The sequence below is a fragment of the Xenopus laevis genome, chromosome 4L (assembly GCF_017654675.1).
Source record: "Xenopus laevis strain J_2021 chromosome 4L, Xenopus_laevis_v10.1, whole genome shotgun sequence".
Taxonomy (NCBI): domain Eukaryota; kingdom Metazoa; phylum Chordata; class Amphibia; order Anura; family Pipidae; genus Xenopus; species Xenopus laevis.
In genome coordinates this window covers 95236930-95262799 of record NC_054377.1, presented here as the reverse complement: position 1 = coordinate 95262799, position 25870 = coordinate 95236930, and the positions used below count along the sequence as shown (strand labels likewise).

The 25870-nt window shown below is 39.1% G+C and overlaps 1 protein-coding gene across 9 annotated transcripts in view; it reads right to left on the bottom strand.

Moving 5' to 3' along the window:
- The window catches only part of dab2ip.L (DAB2 interacting protein L homeolog), a 168716-nt gene that overhangs the window by 16710 nt on the left and 126136 nt on the right, over positions 1-25870 (bottom strand). For all 9 annotated transcript variants that reach the window (XM_018258489.2, XM_018258488.2, XM_041590502.1 and 6 more), the window contains 3 exons: positions 15284-15437; positions 14591-14689; positions 13621-14175 (listed from right to left, as the gene is read on the bottom strand). In XM_018258489.2, coding sequence (XP_018113978.1) covers positions 13621-14175; positions 14591-14689; positions 15284-15437 — 808 coding nt within the window. The remainder of the gene's footprint in view (positions 1-13620; positions 14176-14590; positions 14690-15283; positions 15438-25870) is intronic.

Below are 25870 nucleotides of genomic sequence, written 5' to 3'. Positions count from 1 at the left end.
TTCCAACTGACAGATTTAGGGAAATGTAACAGGCACAGATCTAGTTACAGGTAACATTCAATAAGAGGTATGTTGTCAATGAGAACAGCAGTAAATACAACACATTCACTGATGTTGGTTATTGGTTTGTAAATCTAAAACAAAATTTGTATTTGCTATTACTCCCCTCCCCACATCACAGTCAACACACTCTTTTCTCATGTGTGCATCCATATATTTGCATATAAGTGAATTTTTGCTAATACTCAGGGGCGATCCTGGCCCCTCCGCCGCCTGAGGCAGCAGCAGTTGCTGCTGCCCCCCTCCCCTGGAAATTCGCTCTTAAAGTACCAGGAGCAGCATTTTTGCTGCCCCTGGTACCTAGTGGGGAGCTGCTGCCTGAGGCGACAGCCTCAACTCGCCTCATTGGCGAAGCACCCCTGCTAATACTGAAACTACAAGAAAGGGGAATCTGCTACCTAGATAGCATGGGGTCATGTGGCTAATAGATGGAATTATTTGGAATCTAGTAAAACATTTTAGAAGACAATGTAGCTTTTCTGTCAAAACACATTTATGGGGAGTTACCCAGAACCAGTAACATCTATAACTTTGCTAATAAAGAGCAGAAAACAGAGAAGCTTGCTGTTAGCAGTTTTTCAAAAGTAAGAAGCTGAACAGTAGAAACCACTTCTGCTCTGCTTCAACACTGCACTTATGTGACATGCACATGCTAAAGGGGACTCTGGGTGACCCGGGGTCCTTCCAATCACAGATAAAACATTTGGTATCCATGCCAGGTCAGGGCATACTTAGTGTTTTCCCCACTACAATCAACATAATTAAATGTAGACAGATTAATTCTATGTTGCTTTTTGTCTGGGGGCAGCCAGGGGCACAATAAATATTGTTCCTGAAAAGTATTGTCCAAAACTGGGGTGCCCAAACTTTTGATCAAGATCCTTTCCAGTACTTGCTGTTGATCCTAATACCTGTTGCTCCCCCTGCATTTACCAGCACTCGTTTAGAATCACAGATAGGCCCAAATGCCAGATTTACATACCAATATCTCCAATTATTTACTTGTGTTTTAGTGAAACCTCAAATTTACATACCCTAATTTTAAGTTTTCCATTTTATACAATCTTTTGTAATCAATATATAATGCATTCCATCTGTACTTTGCGAACTCCTTGCGGAGATTTGAAGATTTGGCTGAAAAGTACGACTTACCACTCTCTCATTATTACACCTACCTCCAGGTAACTCATTTCCTCAAATCTCATCTTCCGAATGTGAAAATCCTATGTCCTAAGACTAGAATGGAATACCTTTGCAGTAAAGCATGGGACGGTAAAGCACTCATTTCAGATTGCTACCATCAGCAACTCCAGTTACCAGATGACTTCCTCTTTCCATATATGCAAAGATGGGAGGACGACCTCCAAATCCATTTTGCCCCTGGTATTTGGCAGCATTCCATATTGGCCCCTAAAGGTGCAACTAACTGCACAAACCATATCGAAACACATCTGAAAGTGCTTCATCGCTGGTACCTTACTCCGCAAAAGATAGCAAGAATACACTCCCAATATTCTCCTTTGTGTTGGAGGCAATGTGGGGAAGTTGGTACCTATATTCATATGTGGTGGCACTGTCCGTCAGTTAAACCGTTCTGGTCTGCCGTCTTTTCCTTACTAAATAGCAGATTGGACTATACCTTGCCTTGCCTGCCCCAAATAGGGCTCCTACAAATATATCCTGAAAACTCTCCTAACCTTAACAGGAAACTCTTGTTTCACATTTTCAATACTGCAGCTACGTTGATAGCGAAATCCTGGAAACAAAAGGAGACTCCTACTATACAGCACTTACTCCAACAATTGGAATCCAGGGAACATATGGAGAGAATGATTCCAAACTCATTGGAGTCCAAACTCAAATGTAGCCAAATTTGGGATCCGTGGCACCCTCTATGACTCCTGTGAGGTTATGCCCTCTGCCATTGCTACTTCTGGTGGCAGCTGGATTATGGGGAATAGGTTACACACCCTGCTACCTTGCCTAATATGCCGAATATGCCATGTACTACCTAAGATTTTTCTTTTATTCCGTGATGCCTTTATATTGCTTTATTTTACTTTCTTTTCTTTTTACTTTTCTTTCTTCTTTCATGTACCAAACAGTTTGCATATTGTTTGTATTTATATGTGCTTTCATTATGTACCATCGAGTCAGGTGTTTGTTTTGTACTCGTTTCTTACATAATAAACATACAAGTTTCAAAAAAAAAAAATATAATGCATTCCTGTGATTTTACATTTTCTATTACTTTACATCCTTTTTTTCAGGGTTTTCTGAAAATGTAAAATGGGGGTTCTACAGTCATTTTGTATTGCTTTTGGCAGGGGCCGCTAAACTCCAGTTACATTCTTCCCATAAGACACTGGCCCCAGCATCGATCCCCCTCATTAAGTTCTTTAAACCTCCCCAAGAAAATCCCAATGATAACCCCAAATAGTCTAAGAGCACTGTGACATTATAGCTGCAATTAGAACGGGTGCCACTTTCTTTTGATGAGGGAACTACTGAAGAAACTATATAATAAGTAGGGAAACATGAATGTCCGAGCTCTTAGACTTACCATAGATTTATAAAGCACCAACATATTCCACAGTGCTGTACAACAGAAAGGTGCATACATCATGCAATGTGCATACAAATACTGTCTGTTACATACAGTGTACATTTTCTAAGTGATTTTCAGACTTCTTATTCTCAGGACCTATGGCCCAATAGCAACATTTGGTTGCAACCCCTTTAACTAATAAAAATGTGAGAGACAGATATGGTTGCAGCAATCACTAGATAATCAACTCTGTTCTGATTCACTAGACTGGGGAGCAGATGTTGACATAGTGTTTTAATCACCGTAGTTCTTCCTGACAAAGCCAAGAAGAACAAAACAACACCCAGTATCTAATAAGAATATTACACAAGTAATACACAGAGTGGCTGTTTGAAAATGTACCTAAGGCCCCAGCCCAGAATTACTTATCTCAGACAGCACTACAACATAGCTCAGGGCCCAGTAACGTTGAGTCTGCACCTCTCTTTTTCACAGGTACCACTGGACTGGGGACGGCATGGGGGCATGTAAATGCCCAAACTACCCAATAAAACAAATTAATTTTTTATTCAGTATTGCTTGTGTGTACACACAAAACAATACAGAGCTGCCAACAATTTTAAGTGCATATATTAGATAAGAATTTGTACGAATCAGAACAGCAAAATCAACAGTGCCAGTGTTGTATTGCTGTATATTGATGGCCAGCAGATACTGCATCTTTAACTATCCTTCCTGTAGTATGTGCGCAACAGAGATGCTTTGCGTGTTATCTTTCAGTTGTAGGTACACTAGGGAGAGCTCAGATATAGCAGTGTGGCTATGGAAACATGACACTGGTATGCTCTGCTATTTGCAAACAAACCTATGCTTCCAAAAAGCTCTGGTGGAACTGATGTTGTGCTTGTTAGGCTGAGCATCTGCTGTCAAGTCTTGGCTCCCATAAAATGAAATGTGAATAGCATGATTTAAGGTCATTAACGAAAGAATGATGTCAAGTAAGTATGGAATTACAAGTATACAAAGCTTTCAAGTGATACAATACAAAAGAAATTTTGGGCTTGGGTGTCCAGACTTTCCCAATGTTGGGTATATTTTAATGAGATTATCAGATATCAGGATCGACCAATTCAAGTTTATAATGCCATAGACTGTAATGTAACTGCATTACAGCCAAACAAAACACATTTTGATATACTTTATTAAACGTCGCCTCTTTTCACAAGCCATTTTGTTGAAACCCTGAATAAAGAAACTACCCATAGGGTTGATCTAATTAAACTGTTTTTGGGCAATGCTGGGCTGCTGACAAGATATACCATTTAGGCATCCATGTTATAAAGGTTTAAGTGTTATTTTATTCTTTTGAGTGGCTAAATCTTGATCTTGAGAAGTTTCACTTCTCTTTCAAAATACGGCCAGGTATTTTGTCTGCTGGTGGAGAGAGTAGTGATAGAAATGAATGAGCAGGGCTCTGGAGTCCGTACATAAATCCTTTGACTTCAACTCCTCAATTTATGGTACCTCCGACTCCTCTGTTTTTAAAGGAACAGTAACACCAAAAACTGAAAGGGTATCAAAGTAAATAAAATATAATGTACTGCTGCTCTCCACTGGTAAAACTGTCAGGTTTGCTTCTGAAAGAATACTAGTTTATATAAACAAGCTGTTGTGTAGCATGGGGGCAGCCATTCAAGCTGGATAAAAGGAGAAAAGGCACAGGTTACAAAGCACATAACGAAAAAAAACACCATTGTATTGGACAGGGCTTATCTGTCATATGCATGTGACCTGTGCCTGTTCTAATTTTCCAGCTTGAATGTTTTCCTCCATGGCTACACAGCAGCTTGTTTATATAAACTATAGTAGCATTTCTCAAACAAACACACACCAGTGCATGCTAACAGTATATTGTGTGTTAATTACTTTAAAATGTTTTCATTTTACTGTTACTTTAATATACTAACACATTTTCTATGCTGCTTGAACGAAGACACAACATACAAGGCCTTTTATCACTGCCAAAGCTCAAAAATATGAAAATATGCTTTGGTAATTCTAAAACAAAATCAAAACAATTGTAAAACCTAAAAACGTATATATTAATTGAACTTGGCATATAGCTGTAGAATAGCTGCTAATTACAATCCAAAATGAACTAAAGTATTGTTCTTGGAAACAGAATTGCTTCTGCCATATACTCCTTCATTGAAGCTCTTAAATCTGATTTGATTATTTTCAATGCTTGTATTTAAAGCATTTAAAGCAGTATATTTTTGGCAAATTGCTGCCGACTCCACAACTCCGACACCACAACTCTGTGAATGAGATCTGTATTTTATTGATGTGCAGGTCCACTAAAAGTCAACCTGCTTGCTTCTGATTCGCACCGGACCCTAACCCACCAAGCCTTTGGTATTTATAGACCCAACACCCATATTCAACATGTTCACCGATGGGGCAGGGAACACAGGCACAAGTCTATACATATCAATGGTTGCAGGCGGGTTCCGGGCTGACCTGTACATCCCTTGCTGCCGGTCACTGCACAAACACAGTGGATTTCAGCCAGAAAAATAAACACAGTGACAGATCTCATTTATTCCTTTCCCTACACACAAGAGCATGCAGCTGGCAAAATCTGCCTTTTCTCCACCAGTGGAAAAAAAAACCTCTTGCCTCTCATTAGCCTTACATCCAATTGTATTTTGTTAAACATCAAATTTTTTTTTAAATCATACCCTCCATATGAGTAAAGATTGCAATGGCTATACCGGGAACAATGCATAAATGGCTTTATTTAATATCAAACATTTATGGTAATATCAAACTCTCTGCAAGGTGCCTGTTCCCAATTTAATTTACTAATTACTATGTGGTCTAATTACTTGTGGTCTATGTATGCATGAGCCATGGAACAGAAGGCTGTATAGAATGAAAACAACAAATTCCAATGAGCTTGCAATCCAATTACCAGGCCGAGCTTCCAGCTCTTGTTTTATTTTAACAAGCCCCCAAGATTTGTTCAGATCAGTGAGAACTGCTCCTTGCAACATTCATTCATTTATTTCTTTTGAATGACCAAATCACATGAATGCACTGCAAACAATGAGCAGACCGAAAGTAATGCTGCCAACGTTTGTCACCCCCAAATGAGCCTCTCTGGTATCACTGCACCCTTAATGGGCCTCTTTATGTAAAGTATTCTAGAAACAATACTACCCAAGGTGATTTGTTCCGCCACGTTGGGAAGTCATACCAGCATTCTTCTTCTTCATCATCATCATAATTATTATGCAGCAATTTACATTGATTTATAACAAAACAGGGTTCATCTTTCCTAACTGAAAATGGTATTTCTGCTTCAGACTGAAGCAGATCAAGAGAGTGGCACCTCCACACATCCTTGTTGATGTGACATAATGGGGGGAGTGCACCGAGACAGATCCTAGACCGAAAATATTCAAGGGCACACAAATAAGTAACTGTAGTACAGGAGAAGTAAAATGAAGATCACAACAGTATTTTTGAACTGAAGAGGTTGAAAATAAATCACAGCAGGTTATACATGGAGTTTTTCCAGAGCAGCAAGTGGCTTTCTGGGTATGTGACATTGTACATTGTGATATCTTTGTTGTGGCTCTTCCTTGTTCCTTGTGCACTGAAACCAGCATGTTTGGATTTGGCTGACTGCATCATTCAAAAATACACAGTTGTCCAGTGCTTTAAAGTCACATAATATAAAAGATTCAGATTAGTTTTAAGGTGGCCATACACAGAGAGATCCCCTGTTTGGCGATGTTTCCTAATGAGTTGATCTCTCACCGATATGCCCACCTTGAGGCCCTAGGGCCCAACGATCGGATCATAGTCCAGGAGAACAGGCGGTCAGATCGCAGGACCACATACAGATGTGGTCCGCAATCCAACGGGATATCTAGCCCTGCCCGATCGTCATCTGTCTTTCGGCTAGATATCAGTTTGGGAAGCCCGTCGGAGGGTCCAATATACAGTCCAATAAACTGCCAACTCGGTCAGCTTTTATCGGCCCATGTATGGCCACCTTTAGCCAGACATCCAGGATTTGGTGCATCCCTACTCCTTAGGGCATGAGATAAAATAATCAAAACATTAAAAACAAACGGAGTTGTCATTGGTCCAGGGACACTGTAGCAGAACATCCACTGGGGAATTAAAATCTGATTGTTTTGTGGCATCTACATAGAGTTCTGACTATGCTTTTGCAGACATACAATTGGATAGGAACCCTACTGCTACCTGTGATGAGGTAAATTATCAGTCAAAAAATGTATAATTAGAGAAAATAGAATGTCTGCACAGCAGTTATCTCCCAAACACTGCCATTGCTTTGTTATTACACAGAAGAATTGCTATACACACGCTTCCATTATTGTCCAGTATTAAAAGCAGTATAAGACCTTTTTCAGGCAATAGCCAATTTAGTTGCAATGTCGTAAAATGAAGTAAGCATATATGCATGCCAATTAAAGTTGATTGCAAGGGATGGACAACTGTTTCACATTGCCCAAGGTAACTTTTTTAGAACAAGGAACAATCCTCCTCTGGGTTCATTATGAAAATCATGGGCAAAACAACATTTGGCCTGAAAAGAGCTTGTGTAGTTACTATTCTGCAAACAACATGAATTACTCAGAACCCGGTATTTAGCTTGCTGCACCCAGTTAGTCATTAGTAGGGCTGTAGCTAATTATATGGTTTTCGTTTTTGCCTGTTGTAATATTCAGTTAATGAGAGTAGGGCTGGAAAAAACAAGCTCAGGGTATGTCTTCTTCCCAGTGATCCCCTCCCCTGTGGTACATGCACAGTCTATTTTCTACAATTTCTTGATCGTGCATGTGCATGGGAAAGAAAAAAAATTAAAAGGTGGATACAAATTCTATAATAAGAGGAGGGCCATCCTGAGAACCAAGACTGCATCAGATACTGTGCTTGTATGAGTCATGAAAGTTCCTTACTGAAGAATTCAGAGATGGAATCCCAGAGGTAAAAGTCAGCAAGAAAGAAAGATTTATGGCAATGGATGCAAGTGGTGTAAAAAGTGACTGGAAGATGAATGAGGACATAAATATTAATGTAAATAAATAATGTGATGTGTGGTAAAAGGTAAGAGGAAAGCAATGGCACGTTATCCATGGTAAAGAATTTACTAGAAGAGGTTGGTGAGATACACGTATATTGAAAGAACAAATACTGTTTTTTCCCATTGCCTTTACCAATTCCAGGACTTGTATTGGTGTGGAGATGATGAAGTTAAAAAATATCTGTGTTAAAATGCACTTTGTAATATAATGACTGATACTACATGAGGCAAGGGAATATACACTGACCATTCTCTCGTCTCTGCTGCAAATAAGTAGCACTTCCACGATACTTGAAAACTAGCAACGGTGTGTTCTTTGTGAAAGTGGCCACATACATACAGAACACAGTGGGGGGCAGCTTAGTGAGTGCCGACATGAGGTTCAGCTGCATATCCATACTATGTGGCTATAAAGAAACATAGCTGAGCTGCATTCATTCTGAAGATCACCCACAGTAAAGCTGGTCATAGACGTGGAGATTATTGCCTAAAGTCAGACGGACGATCGTCCACGCCAGTCTTCTGACCTGCAACTAATCATTCTGATAATATAAAGTAGTAAAGAGAAGAAATCACATGATTCTCTGGTCATTTATTGGCAGGCAGCAATTGCACAAAAGTTATGTCCGACAAATAGCAGTGACAATCTCCCATTGATATCGTCAGATAGGCAATACATGTAGAGATCTTATTGGTAGCTGATATAAATCTTTTAACCTGTCTGATCAACTGAACAACCGATCACCATGGTACAAAAAATGTTTGGACACTCCACACACTGCCCGAAAATCGTACGAATCTTCGTTTTGTATGCTAGTATCTTTGTGCCTATGGCCAGCAGTGTGTGGAGTGTCCAAAACATTTTTTCCCCCGTACTGGTTCGCTTTTCCTTTAAGTCCAAGGACAGAAATGCTTTATGGTCAGTTGGTTTCTGACTGTTGCAATCGCATTAGTGGTTGATTGGCAACATCAATCACATACCTCCCAACATTTTGGAAGTAAAAAGAGAGACAAAATGTTTTTTCCCGCACGTAGCGCAGCAATTATTTTGACCACACCCCTTTTGGTGGCCACACCCCCTAATTACCATGTTTGTTTTACAAAATTTGGCAGGTTATGAAAGTTTGAAAATATATCTCCTTATCTAAACTGTGTTTTTGTGTCTCAAAATTGTTACAAAGTATCTTATTTGCACCTGTTAGCTGTTCTGGGCTCTCTGCTAAAAGCCAATTAAGTGAGAAACTTTGTTTCTTTTTCTGGCTGTTCAGTGCAGAGAAAAGAGGGACTTTCCAGTACAAATGAGGGACTGTGGGTTGAGCTGTCAAAAGAGGGACTGTCCCTCCGAAAAAGGGACAGTTGGGAGGTATGCAATCATTTTATGGTGCCACAGACAAGCGATCATGCAGTTCTGTCAGGAGTTAGTCAAACTGGATGAAAAACATTTCTATAGGATCAGCAACAGAAAAAGTCCCAGAGATATAACTCTCCACATAACAAACAGTAAGGATCACAGCATAAAAGGCATTTAACCACCGTGGTGCTCTTGTGGAGAACAGCGGAGGTCAAATCATCCATACCTACTTGCTTCATGCCTACGGCAGACACTGGCAGTGACAGCTGATAAACAGCTCAGGAATGATTGCCCTGGCGCTTCTAAGCAGTTTGTTTTGCCTGTCTCCTGCAGTCTCTGCCATAAGAAGGGCATTTTTGTCTGTAACAGCTGTAACAAAAGACATATTGACTGCTGCTGTGCTTTGAAAGACTGCAATATTGGTCACAATGCCTTCTTTCCCATACCCCCAATTCATCTTTTTTTTTTTTTACACCACTGCAGCCTGGGGGACATGATCATAGCGGGTACAAAAAAACTCCCATTTAATGTTTAATATAGGACATATTTAGTACTAAAAAATGAATAATAATCACAATATTGTTATTACACATGTATGTTCTTTTCAGAGTTTTTCCAGTGATTGTTCTGTAACCAGTGGTCAGGCCTGAATGGTATAAACTAAAAGTAGACCACTATGGTAGTTCTGAGAAGAGATGACAAATCTTAGATGTCTCTTCCATTTATTTGTTACAAAAAAACACAGCCAAAATCCCATGGCAGAAACAAACAGATGGGCATGGAAGTAACAGGAGACAAACACGTGTATGCAAACAATGCTTCGAAATACAATTGCTTTCCACATTTCTAAAGCTTTTTATTATATTCTACCTAGGAAGTAGCAGTGCAGTGGCCAACGAGGAGATATGCAGACTGCGATTATTTATGAGTGTTTGCGGGGGACAAATCTCCTGATAATGCCTCTCCATTAGAAATAATTGAAATCCTTGTATCAGCCTAGCTGCCTTGCAGTCCCCTACAACCAGGGTGGTCTAGCGCTGCCAAATTTTTTATTATATTATCATGCATCCCAATTAGTATACACATATTGGTGGTTGTCCCCCAATATAAATAACGAAGCACTTGTGGCTGAAGCAGCTTGTGCCACTTCACCAGAGGCACTAGCCAATCACTTGTACAGAGGCCAGCGCTGAGCTTTTCCGCATACTGCCCAAATGGAACCAGTGATGAGAATTTTTGATTTATACCTTAGGCGCTGGTATCCCTGACCTGAAACCTGGCCGCCGGGCACCCTACTATGGGAGAACTGCAGCACTTCCAAAAAATACCCAATTCTGGGTTATGGGCTTCCCAGGGGATAAAATACCTATCACAAATAGTAGCAGATGGGCATCTTGAATCTTTCCAGGCACTGAAAACAGAATACCAATTTCCATCTCACATGATTTTTAGATGCAGTTGAGTCATGCCTTCCAGACTCAGTTCCAGTCCAGACCATTGGACTTAACCCAATCCTCACTGGAGCACTACCTTAGGCAGCCTCAACTTAAAAAAGGTTATCACTTGGATTTACGCCATACTTTTAAATTCAACAGACTCTCATTAAGACAGGTTAAGAGTAAAATGGGCGGCCAAAATCCCGGTAATGGAAGGGGAGGCCTGGAAGGGGATTATAGAACAAATAACTGAACTAACGATATCAGGGACAGGTTGATACAGATAAAAAGTTTACACTGAATCTATCTTACCCCCCACAGATTAGCCAAGATCTACCCAGGTACCCCAGACAACTGTTATAAATGCGGGGTTGAGGTAGGAACTTTTTTCCATGTGTTTTGGGAATGCCCCCTCATACAATGCTACTGGCGTAAAATCCTGGACTTCATCCAGACCAGATTTGATCTCCCAAACATATGTACATCTGAGTTATGCCATACTGAACCTTTTACTCTTCCCCCATGCCAGAGATTGTTCTATCTCCAAATGCTATATTATGGTAAAAAAGCTATATTATTAACATGGAAAGACACTAGGCCCACCACCCTGACCAGGTAGAAACAGTTAGTAAATGAAATACTCCCCTTGCAGAAAGTGGTATATTTGGCCAGAGGATGTCCGGACAAATTCCAGGCAATACGGGGGCCTTAGCTTGAGAAGCAGGAATCGGCAACCACTGAGCATTAACAGTCATAATAACATCTATGTCTATTTATCTTGGTTGGTCGTAATCAAATTTCCCTGTCTGTAATGCATGCATGTAAGCACAAGAAAATGCAGTGTGTTGTAAGACAATTCCCCATTTTTTTTGTTAATTGTTTTGTATTGTCACAAAAATACTCAATAAAACAAAAAAAGAAAAGAAATAATTGAAATCGCTTGCTGTATTGGCCAACATTTCGCTAAATCGCCTGAAGTTTCCTGCACAGGCTTATCAATAATCGCAGGTGATAAAGCTCTGTGTTGGCCAATGCCCTTACATCTTAGATAACCACTGACGTTTTAAGAGGTGTTTAAACCATTTGCTTTATAAAAAACCTACATGTCTTCTCTCCAATGATAGGGAGATGCAGAGCCAGTTGCTGCAAAATGAAACCCCAGTTCTGTTTTGTTTGTAACTACAAAGGCTGAAGCCAATAAAGTTGGGAGGGCAATAAAGAAAAAAATAAAGTATCTCCTGTTTACTGAGGCGAGAAGCATCTGATCTTTGGGTAACAACACCTAATCTTTCCAAGAAAGATGCCGATGTCTGTAAGCACTGACAAGGTAGGGTTAGAGCAGTGATCCCCAACCAGTAGCTCGTGAGCAACATGTTGCTCTCCAACCCCTTGGATGTTGCTCTCAGGGTCCTCAAAGCACATGATTATTTTTGAATTCCAAGCTTGAAAGCAAGTTTTAATTGCATAAAAACTAAGTATAGTGCCAAGTAGAGCCTCTTGTACGCTGCCACTCCACATAGGGGCTACCAAATAGCCCATCACATCCATTATTTGGCACCCCAAGGGACTTTTTCATGCTTGTGTTGCTCCCCAACTCTTTTTATATTTGAATGTGGCTCACGGTTTAAAAAGGTTGGGGACCCCTGGGTTAGAGGATAAAATCATTCAAGCTATTCAGAAACACTTTCTATGACCTTTATTTTCTGACTGTCTTAGCAGGCCATACACGTATAGATACCAGAGATACCAACCATTCAGTAGATATAACAACAAATCATTAATCTATTAGACTGCAAATAGGATTGCTTGAAGAAATTACAAGCCACCCGACAGGCCATGCAGTAGTCATATTTTATTTTAGGTTTACATCATCTGTAAAAATCTGTACCTCAGTATATTGTAAGATTGGCCATCTGTACTATTATTATCTTAATATTGGCAGTATATGTAAACATTAGGGATGCACTGAATCCACTATTTTGGATTCGGTCTATTCGGTGCATCCCTAGTTAACATTGTTATATGAACTAAGGGAAATATGACCAATTACAGAAAAACTAATATCCACCATGGCAAGATAATACCTGTCCAGATTGCTAAACACACAGAAACATGTTTTCATACCCTTGTATCTTATGACAATATGTGGATGGCCAATTTGTTTCCCGATTGCCGGAATAGCAACATTGCTTTGCAAGTTTGTATTATGTATTGTATGTATGTATGTATGTATGTATGTATGTATGTATGTGCTTTACACAGAGCGACATGGATATGCAGCACTGTACAATCACAAGTACACACAGGGAGAACAAGCATTATAATAAATAAACAAGTATATATATATATATATATATATATATATATATATATATATATATATATATATATATATATATATATATATATATATATATATATATGGAGCATATGTGCCATGTGGTGTGAGTCACAGTAGGAAGGAGGATCCATGTCCATAGAGTTTATAATCTAGTCTTCTTTGTAAAACTAAAGTCACAAGCAACTAAGAGGTACTTATGAATGGCAACTAGCATCAGTGGTTACACTGGAGCAATGTTCAATTGCCTTTCTGCATGGTAGTGGTATACTAACTCAATAAAACATAAGGTCCCACAATTCAGACCAGTTTTGTGTTACCATGGGAGTAGTGGGAAAACTGCTTAATACTGTGAAATCCTATAAGACTTAAGCTACGATCAAACTTGAATGTTATTCCATGAGGCAAATAGATGCTTAGCACATCATTATAATAGAAAAGCTCTGTCTGTAAACTCCACTGATAGCTCCTCAGATGTTAAATTATCATGGAAGGTGTAGAATGCTTGCTTGGTTATAATGCACCATAACTCAAAAAACTAAACATAAATGCACAATCTTCATAACCACTAGGCCGAGCGAAGTTTATATAGTAAACAGAAAGTATCTCAGGTCAGTTATAATTAGATTGGAAGGCATTATTTTCAGCCCTGGGTATATAGGAAAATGTACAGTATAAGTATAAAAAACAGTAATAAACTAATCTGACATATAACAATCATGCCCAGTAAAAGAGGCAGACTGTAAGTAATAATAATAGTCTTACCTTGGCTCTGCCAGTACTCTGCAGGATGTGCACTAAAGCACATGCCATCTCTTCCTTATTTCTGACACTGATGACTGGTTCCAGGACTGAGCACAGCATAGTGTAATTAATTGTGATAAATTCTGCAAACTCCTTGTATTGCTCCATGGGTAAAATGGTAATAGTCTGGTAACGGGACTTTATACGTATTGAAGGACCAACAGTCTTGCCTTTGTTTGCAGTCGGGGTGCTAACTGGGTACCATTTTTCTACAAACTGCCTCCCAGTTACACTTACGACAGGAATATTCACGAGACCAACATAATTGTTTTTATCTTTTTTTTTCTTCTTTTCAACATCCTTGTAAATGTGAACTGTGATGTTGTGCAGGGAGGGTAAACCATAAAACTCAAAATATTCCCCCCAAAAAATGTTGTCTGCTTTTGTCTTGCTTGTAGTTCGAGCAAAGAGAGTATCGTCCAGACAAAGTTCACAGAAATACTTCTTTTTGGGAGCCAGGTCCTTGGCCTCAATGATCCACAGCCGTAGTACATTCTCTGCCCTGCGACAGTTATCCTGGAAAACGGGTAACCAATATCATATTTCAGACACTCATTTTTAATTTGTTATTAAAGGTTTAAAGCCTATCTTTTACATCCTTAACTTGGAGAAACAATTGTTACCATAGGAAATTCATTTTAAAAATTAATATATTCATAAATCTAATCAAGAAAGTGCCATTACTATCAAATCTATTAGGAAATAATATGATGAACCCTTGGGTTTTGAAACATTGGCTTAAAACTATCATGTCATAGCACAGAGGTACCGTAGTTATTTGGATACTAATGCTCATGCTGTAGGTTAAAAGAATACATTTTCTTTTTCTGGAAATGCTTCACGGTTTGCTACTGCAAATAGCATCTTGGTCTAAAGATGTTCTTGAGGCATTTTGCCATCTGAAAAAATATGTGCTATTACTGCCTTTTACCTTGTTTGGTTGAACAGTTCGACGGAGATTTTCCATCCACTTATCTCTCTCTGCAGCAGATGAGCAGCTGAAACATTTACTACCGCTGGAATAGGTGACCTGGGGAGGGTACAACAGCCAAGGAAAAAGCAAAGATCAGAAACCGGATAAGAACACATTTGTCACATTTTTATGATGCAAGCAGGGCCGGCCTTAGGCCAATTGGACCAATTGGGCCCAATTGGGCCCCGCACCTCTGGGGGGCCCCGCACCACAGGGCAGCACAGATAATATTTCCCTCAGCACATGATGCTGCCTGGCCTGCCCCCAACTTTGAGAGTCCAGCCCATCCCCAAATCCATAGGTCTAGCCTGCCCCCAACTCTCATAGGCCCAGCTTTCCTCCAACCTTGATAGGCCCTGCCTGCCCCCAATCCAACCAAGCCTGCTCCCAAGCTGAATCGGCCCAGCCCCAAACTAATTGGCCCAGTCCACTCTCCTATTTCCTCCCTCTCTCTCTTACCCTGTGTGCCCCTATTATGTTACCTTGTCTGCCCCTTTCCTTTCTATTTTGTGCCTGTATGCCCTTATTTTCCTAAATACTTGGTGTGTCAGTAGCCAGCAACACTTTGTCTAGGGGCCCCGCCAACATGGTCCCAATTGGGCCCCACATTTGATAGGACCAGCCCTGGATGCAAGAGTAAATTTTCGTTACCTCAAAACAGAAATCTTGCCCCAATATGCTGCTGTGGAGTGGTTTCACAAGGATTTTATCTTCTGTTCCCAAATCTAGAGCCTCGACTGCGCTACCTGGGCTCAGCAAAGATTCATGGGAACGAGATTCTTTCAGTTTAGGTAACCCGCGTGACCTGCAACAGAAGGAGACTGTTATTACATAGGTGTATAAGCAGTTTTATTTTCCTTAAAAGGAAACAAGTATAATTACTGTAATACATATTCCTTTATATAAATTCTATGAGCAGAGTCATTCTTGCTAGCACGTTTTTGGCTCTATACATTAAAAAAACTCATACAATAATAATTTATAAGTACAAATACGAGAAAATACCAAATTATTAAAAATGCCCAAAAAAGTCAATAATAATTGCCAAATGTCATGCTTTCAGACCTTAAAATAGCCTGTCACATCCAATCTATGCCCAATGAAAGAGAACAACTGTATCTGTGAGAGAGGCTAAAAACTGTTTATAAAAGCCTAACACGTGAGAAAAGGAAAATGATAATATGAATGCCTGTTCAGTTTGCTCAAAGATCCTGCTAGAAATACATGGTACTGGTTGTTTAGGGAGAGCTTTTATACAGGATTGTAGGGAATAAAAAGAAGGCCACTTACATGAAGCAGTTATACAGCCACCTTGCCGTGCATGTCCAAATCATACTTCTACCTCATCTCATAAGCCCCGCCCTGTAATGTGGCTCACAGAGGTCATGGGTCATATGTCAGCAGAAAATGAAATGTGCCACAAAGCATGTAATGTAGTCAATCCAGGCATTTTATCTGGGACTATAGTTTCCTCCCAGCCTGTGCATCAGAGTACGTTGAACTGCAGTCACTGTGGACTTATGAACACGATCGTCTGGCAGAGAAATGAAACCTGCTGTCACACAGCTAGTTCCTGCATCCTTCCTCTCCTTTGCAACATCCCGCCCCTCAGGTAGCACAAGAACAAGTCCCGGTGTGCCCAGCCTGCTCCACTCTGGGCCTGTTGCTATGACAATGCACCTATAAGAAGATTACAGCTTGCAGGCAATCAGGGAGAAGCTGCAGCCACACTGGCTCAAAGAGCATGCTCTGTAAACATGGCAAAGGTGACCTTTTCAATAGCTTCCTTTCCATAAACCAAGCTTGATCAAGGAGAAGCCTAAAATGGAAGGGGGAAGCTTCAAGCCCTGCATACTATGGTCTCCAGGGGGATAGATCAGCGACATTTAATGCGTCAAACCTCCTGCCACTATTTCCACTGGGAGACATTACCATCTCCCACCCTTTACAAACATCTGCTTATTTCCTCCGAACGATTATCCCTAAATCATCTCAGACTGTGACAATTTGCCTTCATCTACCCAGGCCAGCATTATAGGAATTTAAAGGGGGGGAAGAGCAGGAATGTGAAGGGTGGATCTCTACCAAGATGAAATACAATTCCCCTGTTCAATACTTAATGAGGCTATAAAGACACAACTATTAACCACTTGGCTGCTGCAGAAGACTGCAAACGCTGAAATGAAATGCTCATTAAGTCGTTGTTTTCAATAAGGACCATTCATCACTTCTTAACTTGCACCCACCGAGAGATCGGACAGACCCCTGGGCCCTCCAAAGAGAACTAAAGTAAGGCTCAGTAATGATGGATTATGCAGCAATTCAGTATAATCAGTGAAGCTATTGGAAAATTGAGCAGTGCTTAACTGCCCCTGCAAAGGGAGAGATAATCCCAGGAAAGGTGGATTACAGTAAACAGACAGATCACTTCAGTACTAGGGGGGTTGGTTGGTATAATGAGGGAGACTATACAAAAGCCAGATAGCTGTGTCGGGAGAGCTGCTGGGAGATGTAGTTTACAGAATAATATATTTTTAATATCCCATTTTCACAGCACAAAACCATGGGCCTAAAAGCGATGTTTCAAAATTTAAACCCATACACATATTTTATTAATTAAATGTATGTTTTACAGTATAAGATCCAGATGCAATGGTGACGATGTTAATACTCTAACTTAATTGTACGTGCTCTAATAGGCTTTGATTCGCCTGAAATCTGAACCAGTTTGTTTGTAGGATCTACACAGTTTAGCCAGATTAAAGGGCTTATTTATCATGCTGTGTAAAAAGTGGAGTAAAGCATTATAGGTGATATTGCTCAGAGCAACCAATCAGCAATTAGATTTCAACAGTTAGAAAACAAAAGCAAAGATCCGATTGGTTGCTACGAGCATCAGCACCGCTATTGTTTCACTCGTTTCACTCCACTTTTTACACAGCATGATAAATAGACCCCAATGTATAACAAATAATTGTATAACAAGTTCAATTTCTAAGCACATCCAGTTCTCTTAATAATTCACATCTCACAGGATCTCAATTTTGCTTAAAGGGCAACTATAACCCAAATTTTTTTGTCCAATATCTGGATAAAAATCAGCAGATGTCAGTTGGGCATATTTGATTTTTCCATTAGATCTAGGAACACATCTGCACGTTGATACGTTCTTCGATCTGATGGGAAAAACAAACCTGCCCGATTGACTCTGTCGGAGGGCCCCATACACAAGCAGATAAGCTGCCTGATTGGTCTACAGGGGCAGAATCAGCATCTTAAATCTGATTAGGGAAGGCATCATTAAGGGTAACACCAGTCAAAATTTGCCATGCCCCCTGAGCAGGCTACAGAGCACAGAAAATACTTTTCTATTGGAGATAGTGGGAATTTCCATCTGTTTGGTAACACAACATCGCCTGTTGCCAGTCCGGCCTCATTGTAAGTTGCCATATACAGTCACTATATATTGGGCTTGTGGGGGGCTGTTTGAGCCGCTGTGCGGCCTGTTTGGGCCTCTGTGTACCTGAAATGCCAGGGCCTATTTTGAATCTCAGTCCAGAACTAAACACAACCTTAAAATCTACAAGAAAAAAAAGACAATTTAGCTTTTGTTGCCCTTAACAGAAGGCACCTTTGCACAGGCAAAAGACCCATGTCTGCCATCCCTTTCTTATATGCTATCATAGGCATTCTTGAATGACCTAAACCCATTATTATCATTAACATGTACTTATAAAATGCCAGAACATTCTGTAGAGCTGTACAAGGGAAAATATATTAAATATACAAATTACGCACTCATACTAATTAAAACAGAAGGGAACATAGGACCCTGCTCATTAGAACTTAAAATATATTTTTCAGTAAAATATATTTTTCAGTTATGTAATGACATTTTCTCACTAGTTTCAGCCAGTGCAAATCATGTCAACTAAATTTTCCAAATGTCACAAGTAACAGATACAGGTATTGTAACCAGGCTTTGCTAAATATGAGCACAAGAAGCCTCCATTCAAGAGAAAATAGTAAAACGCACAAGTCAGCTGCATACATTTCTCGAAGATACAATAAAGGAAGATTTAATTTAAGAACAAGCCTGAAAAATAAAAATTAATGTTGCAGAATAACTCACATCAAGATACAGCTGCTTTCAAGGCATTACAGAAACTGTTTCTATCCGTAGTTAATGCTACATTAAGTCACTAGTTTGTAATGTCACTTAGTAGTAATTTCCCTAATAAAATTCATTCATTTCTTTTCAGCAAACGAGACATCAAATCAGTGAAACAGATAAACACTTTAAATTGGGAACTTTTAATTTCAAGAAAACAAGTTGCAGTAAAAATATAGACAAATCTTGATGATGATGACGACAAGGCTGCGCTTGCTTGAGAGTGGAAGTGTGGGAAGTGTCCCATGGAGCCCCAGGGGGCCCCCACCCAACACCCATGCAGACCACCCCCCGTTGCTCCCCTGGAGCCCCAGAAACGTATCTCTTTTACCTGGAAGGGTTTCCAGAATCCAGGGGAAGTGGGCTTGGGTCAGCAGGGCCCACTGGGTTTTTTCCCATGTCCTGCTGGCCAAGTCTGACCCTTGGTGTGGGCAGGAGAATACTTATGTCTCTAAAGGTGGCCATACACTATAAAATCCACTCGTTTGGCGACATCGCAGCAGACATATGCCACTAACGGCATGGCTATATCGGGGTTAATCTGAACGTTCGGCCCTATGGCCGAACAATCAGATTACGAAGCACAATGAGATCCGACAGGTCGGTCGGAAGAAAAATCAAACCTTCCCGATTGATATCAGGTCCAGTTATCGTTCGGAAAGACCTGCCGGAAGCCTCCATACATGGGCAGATTACCCTCTAAAATGTTTACTTGGGAACTCATATGCACTACAGGTAAATCAGCTTGCCTGATATGTAATATTCCCACATCAAACAGTGATTTTTATACGAGTTGGTCTGCTGCAGTCAGCCGATGAGACTGCACATATGGGGTAGAAACAAAACAAAACAAAAAATGTAACTACAATTCCTCTACAATACATCCCTATATAGTAAACCACTATAATCTCTTAGTTGTTGCATGGAACAGGTCTGTCCACTTTCCAAGCTTTCATAAAATAAAACTAAACTATGTAGCATGAGTGTTAGTTAAATACTTTTTACATTTTCAAAGTGCAAATTGCATACATTTTATTGCACGTTTCCCTTTCTTGCTCTCCAAGTTTCTGATATTGTTAGGTTGATGACCCAGCATTGCAATCATACAACACACATACACGAAGATTCGTTTTAGTACTGATAGTGCCCAGGCCTCAACACACATGTACAGTGCCCAGGCCTCAACACACATGTACAGTGCCCAGGCCTCAACACACATGTACAGTGCATAAAGCATAAAGGTCCAAATACGACGAGTATGCTCTTGTTCCCAAGCACCATGTTTTGTGTTGTCGTAACAAAAGTTTAGATAATAGTCACCTTTGAGTCCGACCATATCATTTTGTACAAAAACACAGTTTTAGCAAATGCTCCTGTACGCACAATTAGAAACCCATATTCTGAGAACAGTGGTTAAAAGTAATTATATGGTGCCACTGTTACATCTGACCCATTTAAATGTTCAGCCAACTGTAGGAAGCTTTTTACAATCACTCAGCATGAAAAGAGACTATCATTTTGTGCTGAAATCTGCCTGGTAGGATTATGAACCCAAAATGGATAATACCGCATTAATAATCCTCCCGGGCCATCTCCAGTAAAGACTCACATTACATCCATTAGCCGATATGAACAGAGCAGGAGCCTACTATCCTACAGCAGACCACAAGCCTATCTTTACTATATAATAATACAAGCAATCAGCACAACAGAGCTGAGAGACTTTAGCAAATGAAAAACCCCAAAAGTTTGTAAAGAAAAAAAAAACATATAAGGTATCATAATCAAATAAAAATACATTATCTACATTAATGAAACATATGGAGCTCAATCTCCAGGTTGATGTCTCATACCGCAGCATACTAAGCCTGCATGCTTTTGCACACTTTAATCTATTAATTATCTAAATACATAGTCTGTCTGCCTATACTCTGGGGTCAGCTCAAAGACATTACAAACCTAAGTGCTAAAGATTTATATGGCTGGAAGGGTGCGGACACAGGGTCACAAGTACTGACTGTTCGGTTTCTTCTCCTGCTGTTGCCAGTTTTATCCCAAATTGCTTTTGGATTTGTACATGAACAACATGGGTCTCCAGAGATATGATCACAGAACATTGTTCAATAACTAAAGATCCTGCCACTAAGGGTTACATTAGGATTTAATTGCACTTGCTCTGTAGAACAGAAATCAAATGTATAACAAAGATATAATGGAAAAAATATAAATTAAAAGGACACTCTCTTTGCTGTAAATCCCCGCCCAAATTGTAGTGTAGTAATCCTGTTTCAAATAGGATTTTATTGTATTTTTTTTTTAAATAGTTTCTGAGATATAAACAAGAATAAATGTTTATTAGCATGCTTCCTTAACCAAACATGTTTTACAGCGGCACATAGCTCAGCCATACAGTTGGGCAATGCAAATCTTGGAGTCAACCTGGAACCAGCCTGTCAGATCTGGCAGAATAACTGTGGTTTGCAGCCATAAAAATACACTGGATTGAGGAACTCCCAGAGAAATTCTTAAATATCTAAACAACGTTAAGAAAAACTAACAAAGCCAATTTGTTAAACAGAATAAATCATTAAAATTCCACTATAATTACTCCTTATTTATCACCCCATATTGCTGTACAACACTATGGCATATGTTGGAAAGTTGCAGAACCACAGTTTACTAAAGCCACTTATTTGCATCCCCATTGGTAAATCATGAGCAAGTTGCAGCACACACTATTTAATAAAACAACTCAATATCAGGCTTGAATTCTGGGCAATGTGCTGCATTGTGGGTGATGATATGGTAGGCTGTGTTTAAAATTTGAGCTTTTCATGGAGACAGTGTTATAACTATAGAGGAAGCAGACCCATAGGTTGCAGGGGGGCCTGAATCATGGGGTCCGCTTCCTCCATAGCTCTAAAGATTTCCCCCCAACCCAGCTCTCCTACCTATGAGTGGGGAGGGAGAACGCAAGCTGGCAGTAGAAAGGGCTGGAGGGTGGCAGGGAGTGGACAGGAAGGGATTGCTGTGAGCTGGACCCCTCCAAAGATTTCTTTTGCTGGGCAGTGCACACTAGTTATGCAACTGCATGGAGGACTATTTTAGTAAATGAGTCGGAGCATCTCTATAACGTATGGCAACCTGCATTTCACACAATTAAGCCATATTGCTGCAAATCACCCTAGCAACCATGCATTGATTTGAATATGAGACTGGAATATGAATAAGAGAAGGACTGAATAGAAAAATTAGTAATAAAAAGTAGCAATAACAATACATTACAGAGCATTTGTTTAATTATTACCCCAGTTTGAAAGCTGGAAAGAGTCAGAAGCAAAAGGTAAATAACTTAAAAACTATAGAAAATAAATAATGAAGAACAATTAAAAAGTTGCTATTCTATAACATACTAAAAGTTAACTTAAAGGTGTACCACCCCTTTAACTGGACTCGGGCTCTTATTTTTCCTGTAAAGTACATTTATAAGTTACACAGACTTTCTTCAATGCCGGAGACTAAAATGTCACTTGTGTAAGAGGCCTGGACTTGTTTTGTTTCCATGTTTCCCAGATACTGCACTACAGAATAAATTTAGCCAATTCACATATTATCAACGGTTCTTTCTATTAAAGCTACATTAACCACTGTAAGGAAAATGCTGTGCCATTAACTGTTCATAATTTACTTTTTCAAATAACGATAATTTCTGAAACAGAGGAATTCCTCATCTTGCATAAAACAAGTGAATTTTCCATACTTGCAAAATAAATGTGGTTGCACTGATGGAAATGTCATATTGTACAATTTCCAACCTGTTTATAAGCAGTTCTTGTCCACTAAGATAAGAAGGAAAAAATCTAAGAAAAAATATGCCTAATGATAGCATGAATGTAATCTAATCAGAAGCATGTTGTTTGTGAATTTACATTTCACAATATAGTTTGATTAATAGAAACAGTTAAATTGTTTGGTTACAATTCTGGTATATATGTACTGGATCTATATGTTTCCTATGTCTAGTTAAAGGAAAGCTATACCCCCAGAATGAATACTTAACCAACAAATAGCTTATAACAAGAGAAAAGAAGTAAACCCCCCCCCTCTTTCCAAACACCCAACCACATACTACTAAAAAAAGTATATTTTTACTAAAATGGTTTATTTACATGAAGCAGGATTTTACAGCTGTTTTATGCAATATATTTTTTATAGAGACCTAGATTGTTCAGGGGTATAGTTTTCCTTTAAGAAAACTATGGACAGAAATGGTCGACTGGGTACCCCAGTATCTCTTGGCAGAGATGGCCATTACTGCTTGTTGTAAAGTCAAAACATTTTGTGTTAAAATAAAAGGCATGGTCCAGGTCAGCCAAAATATGCCAGAAAAATGACAAATTAATTCATTTGGAGAAATCATTTGTATATTTGGAAGAGTTGGGATTTAGGAGTAGAGTCTTGCTGATATATATTTGATATATTATATACTGAATAGATATTGCCATTAAAAGGCTACCCCAACCCCAGATTATCCTGCAGAAATATGCTTGCTACAGAACAATATTCTGTTTATGGCAACTCTCTGTATGGAAAGTGACATTAACGTCACTGCCCAGATAAGCTTTTTTTTTTTAAAATTGTGGGCCCCATCATACATAGTTGGCAGGGCCCACCATCTAGGTGGGCCTGGATGGCAGTGGGCTAATAAGGCATGCCTTCTGGGGGAGAGTGTTGAAGGTCCCTGGTTATCAGTATGGGGTCCCATGATTTGTGATAGCGATACTAATTGGAACCCTATCTAGCATCTTGTAATTGAATTACAACAGAGAAGGAGACTAGTGGGAGGTAATAAGCAAGCTTGTACCCAGCCAGACATGACAGATGATCACAGTAAGCTAGCCAGACATGACAGATGATCACAGTAAGCTAGCCAGACTTGACAGATGATTGTGATAAGCTGCAAGACTGCAAGCTGAGACCAGAATACCTTTTCAGGAGCTTAGAAAACACAGTAAAAAATATATAATACATATATACAATAAATATATCAACTCTTATTAATGAAAATTCAGTGTTCCCAAAGTGCATTCGAGTTCAAATTATTCAGGATTCCACACTGGTGCTTCTCCTGTGACAAAATATCATCAAGTTGAAAAGAAACGTATCTGTGCCAAAATTGCCAGACAAAAACATGCAGAAAGAGAAGTTCATTCATGGAAAACACAAAAGACACTTATTGTCAAGTAGAAAATCCTGCTTAACAATACAAATGGCTATTGTGAATGAATTCCTTCAATAAAATGCAACAGTAAATTTAGGAAAGAGATACACGATTCACCTAAGAGAGGATTGAAAATAAGTATCCGTATATTTGGTATTACTGAAACACTGAACAGCATTGTTCAGTGGAATAGTGATACCAGGATCCGTTAAAAAGAACCATAATGCATTCTGAAAGGGGACTGGAGAATAAATCCTAATAGCCTGTAATTGCACATGCTTAAACATAATACTGCTTAAAGCACGGCTTATGATTATAAACCATGGCATAAAATACATATATAACTAAAAAGATTTGGTCAACAGCATTTAAATATTCTACCCAAACATTCACAGAATTCCACATTTCTATACATGTGTTAGTGAGTGACAGGAGCTAAGGAAACTATGTTCAGTCAATGTACAATACTTAAAGGCTCACCATAACTTTCAGTATGTTATACAATGGCATGTCTAAGCACCATTTCAATTGGCCTTCATTTTTTTTTATTTTTTTTATAGTTTTTGAATAGTTTCCCTTATTATTTTGATAAGTGCCAGCTTTCACTGACTCCATCGAAAAACAAATGCCCTGTAAGGCTACAAAGCTATTCTTATTTCTCCTTTGTATTACCCATCTTTCTAGTTAGGGCCTCTCCTATTCATCTTCCAGTCTCTTATTCAAATCAGTGGATTATTGCTAAGGTATATTGGACCCTAGCAACCAGATTGCTGAAATGGCAAACTGTAGAGCTGCTGAATAAAAAGCTAAATAATGCCCAAAAATGACAAAGAAGAAAAAATTAAAACCAAATGCAAATTGTCTCAGAATATGTCTCTTTACGGTATACTTTAAGTTAATTTTGAATACTCTTCTGACATTACACTGTCAAAGTATGATTAGCTTTGATGAATCTACCATATTTGCTATTGGCTTCATATTCTATGACCTGATATTTTTCAGTGGAGTTGAACAACTTTGTCTGACTGCCTTGTAATTATGAGTAATAACTTGTAATTAGGAGTGAGTTCAACCAATAAGCAGATTGTCAGTGTCAACAGATGTTATTTATACATTTGGACTGTGCAGGTATTGGTAAGATATATATATATATATATATATATATATATATATATATATATATATATATAGAAACACAACTGAAACAAATTATTGAGAAACCTTGTAAAAACTTGCAGCCTAGAATATTTGTGTGGGAGCTCTCAAACTATTTACTTCTGTAGGTGCATCCTCCAGAAAGAAATATAGAACAACAGGACACAGTTGTAACGTACAGAGGCAATTCACATAAAGAAATACTTAAACGGGTTGTTCACCTTTGAATTAACGTTTAGTATAATGTTGTGAGTGATATTTTGAGACAAGAAAGAAAGAATGAGTAATAAAAAGTAAATTAAAAGTAAATTAAAAGTAAATTAAAAGTAAATTTAAAAAATTGGTAGCCTTACAGAGCTTCTCTTTGAAAGCTGGAAAGAGTCAGAAGAAGAAGGCAAATTAAAGAAATGTTAGTTAGAATGAGCCATTCTATAACATATGAAAATTAACTTAAAGGAACAGTAACACCAAAAAATAAAAATATTGTAAATTAATGGCAATATGATGTACTGTAATGAACTGTTGCCCTGCGCTGGTAAAACTGGCGTGTTTGCTTTAGAAACACTACTATAGTTTATAGTGCAGAGTAGTGAAGCAGGGCTGGCATGTTCCATCTTGGGCCACTTGATATCATTTTATAACTCTCAGGAAGCCAGGAGCATGCACAGACAATCAACCCTGTTTTATTTCA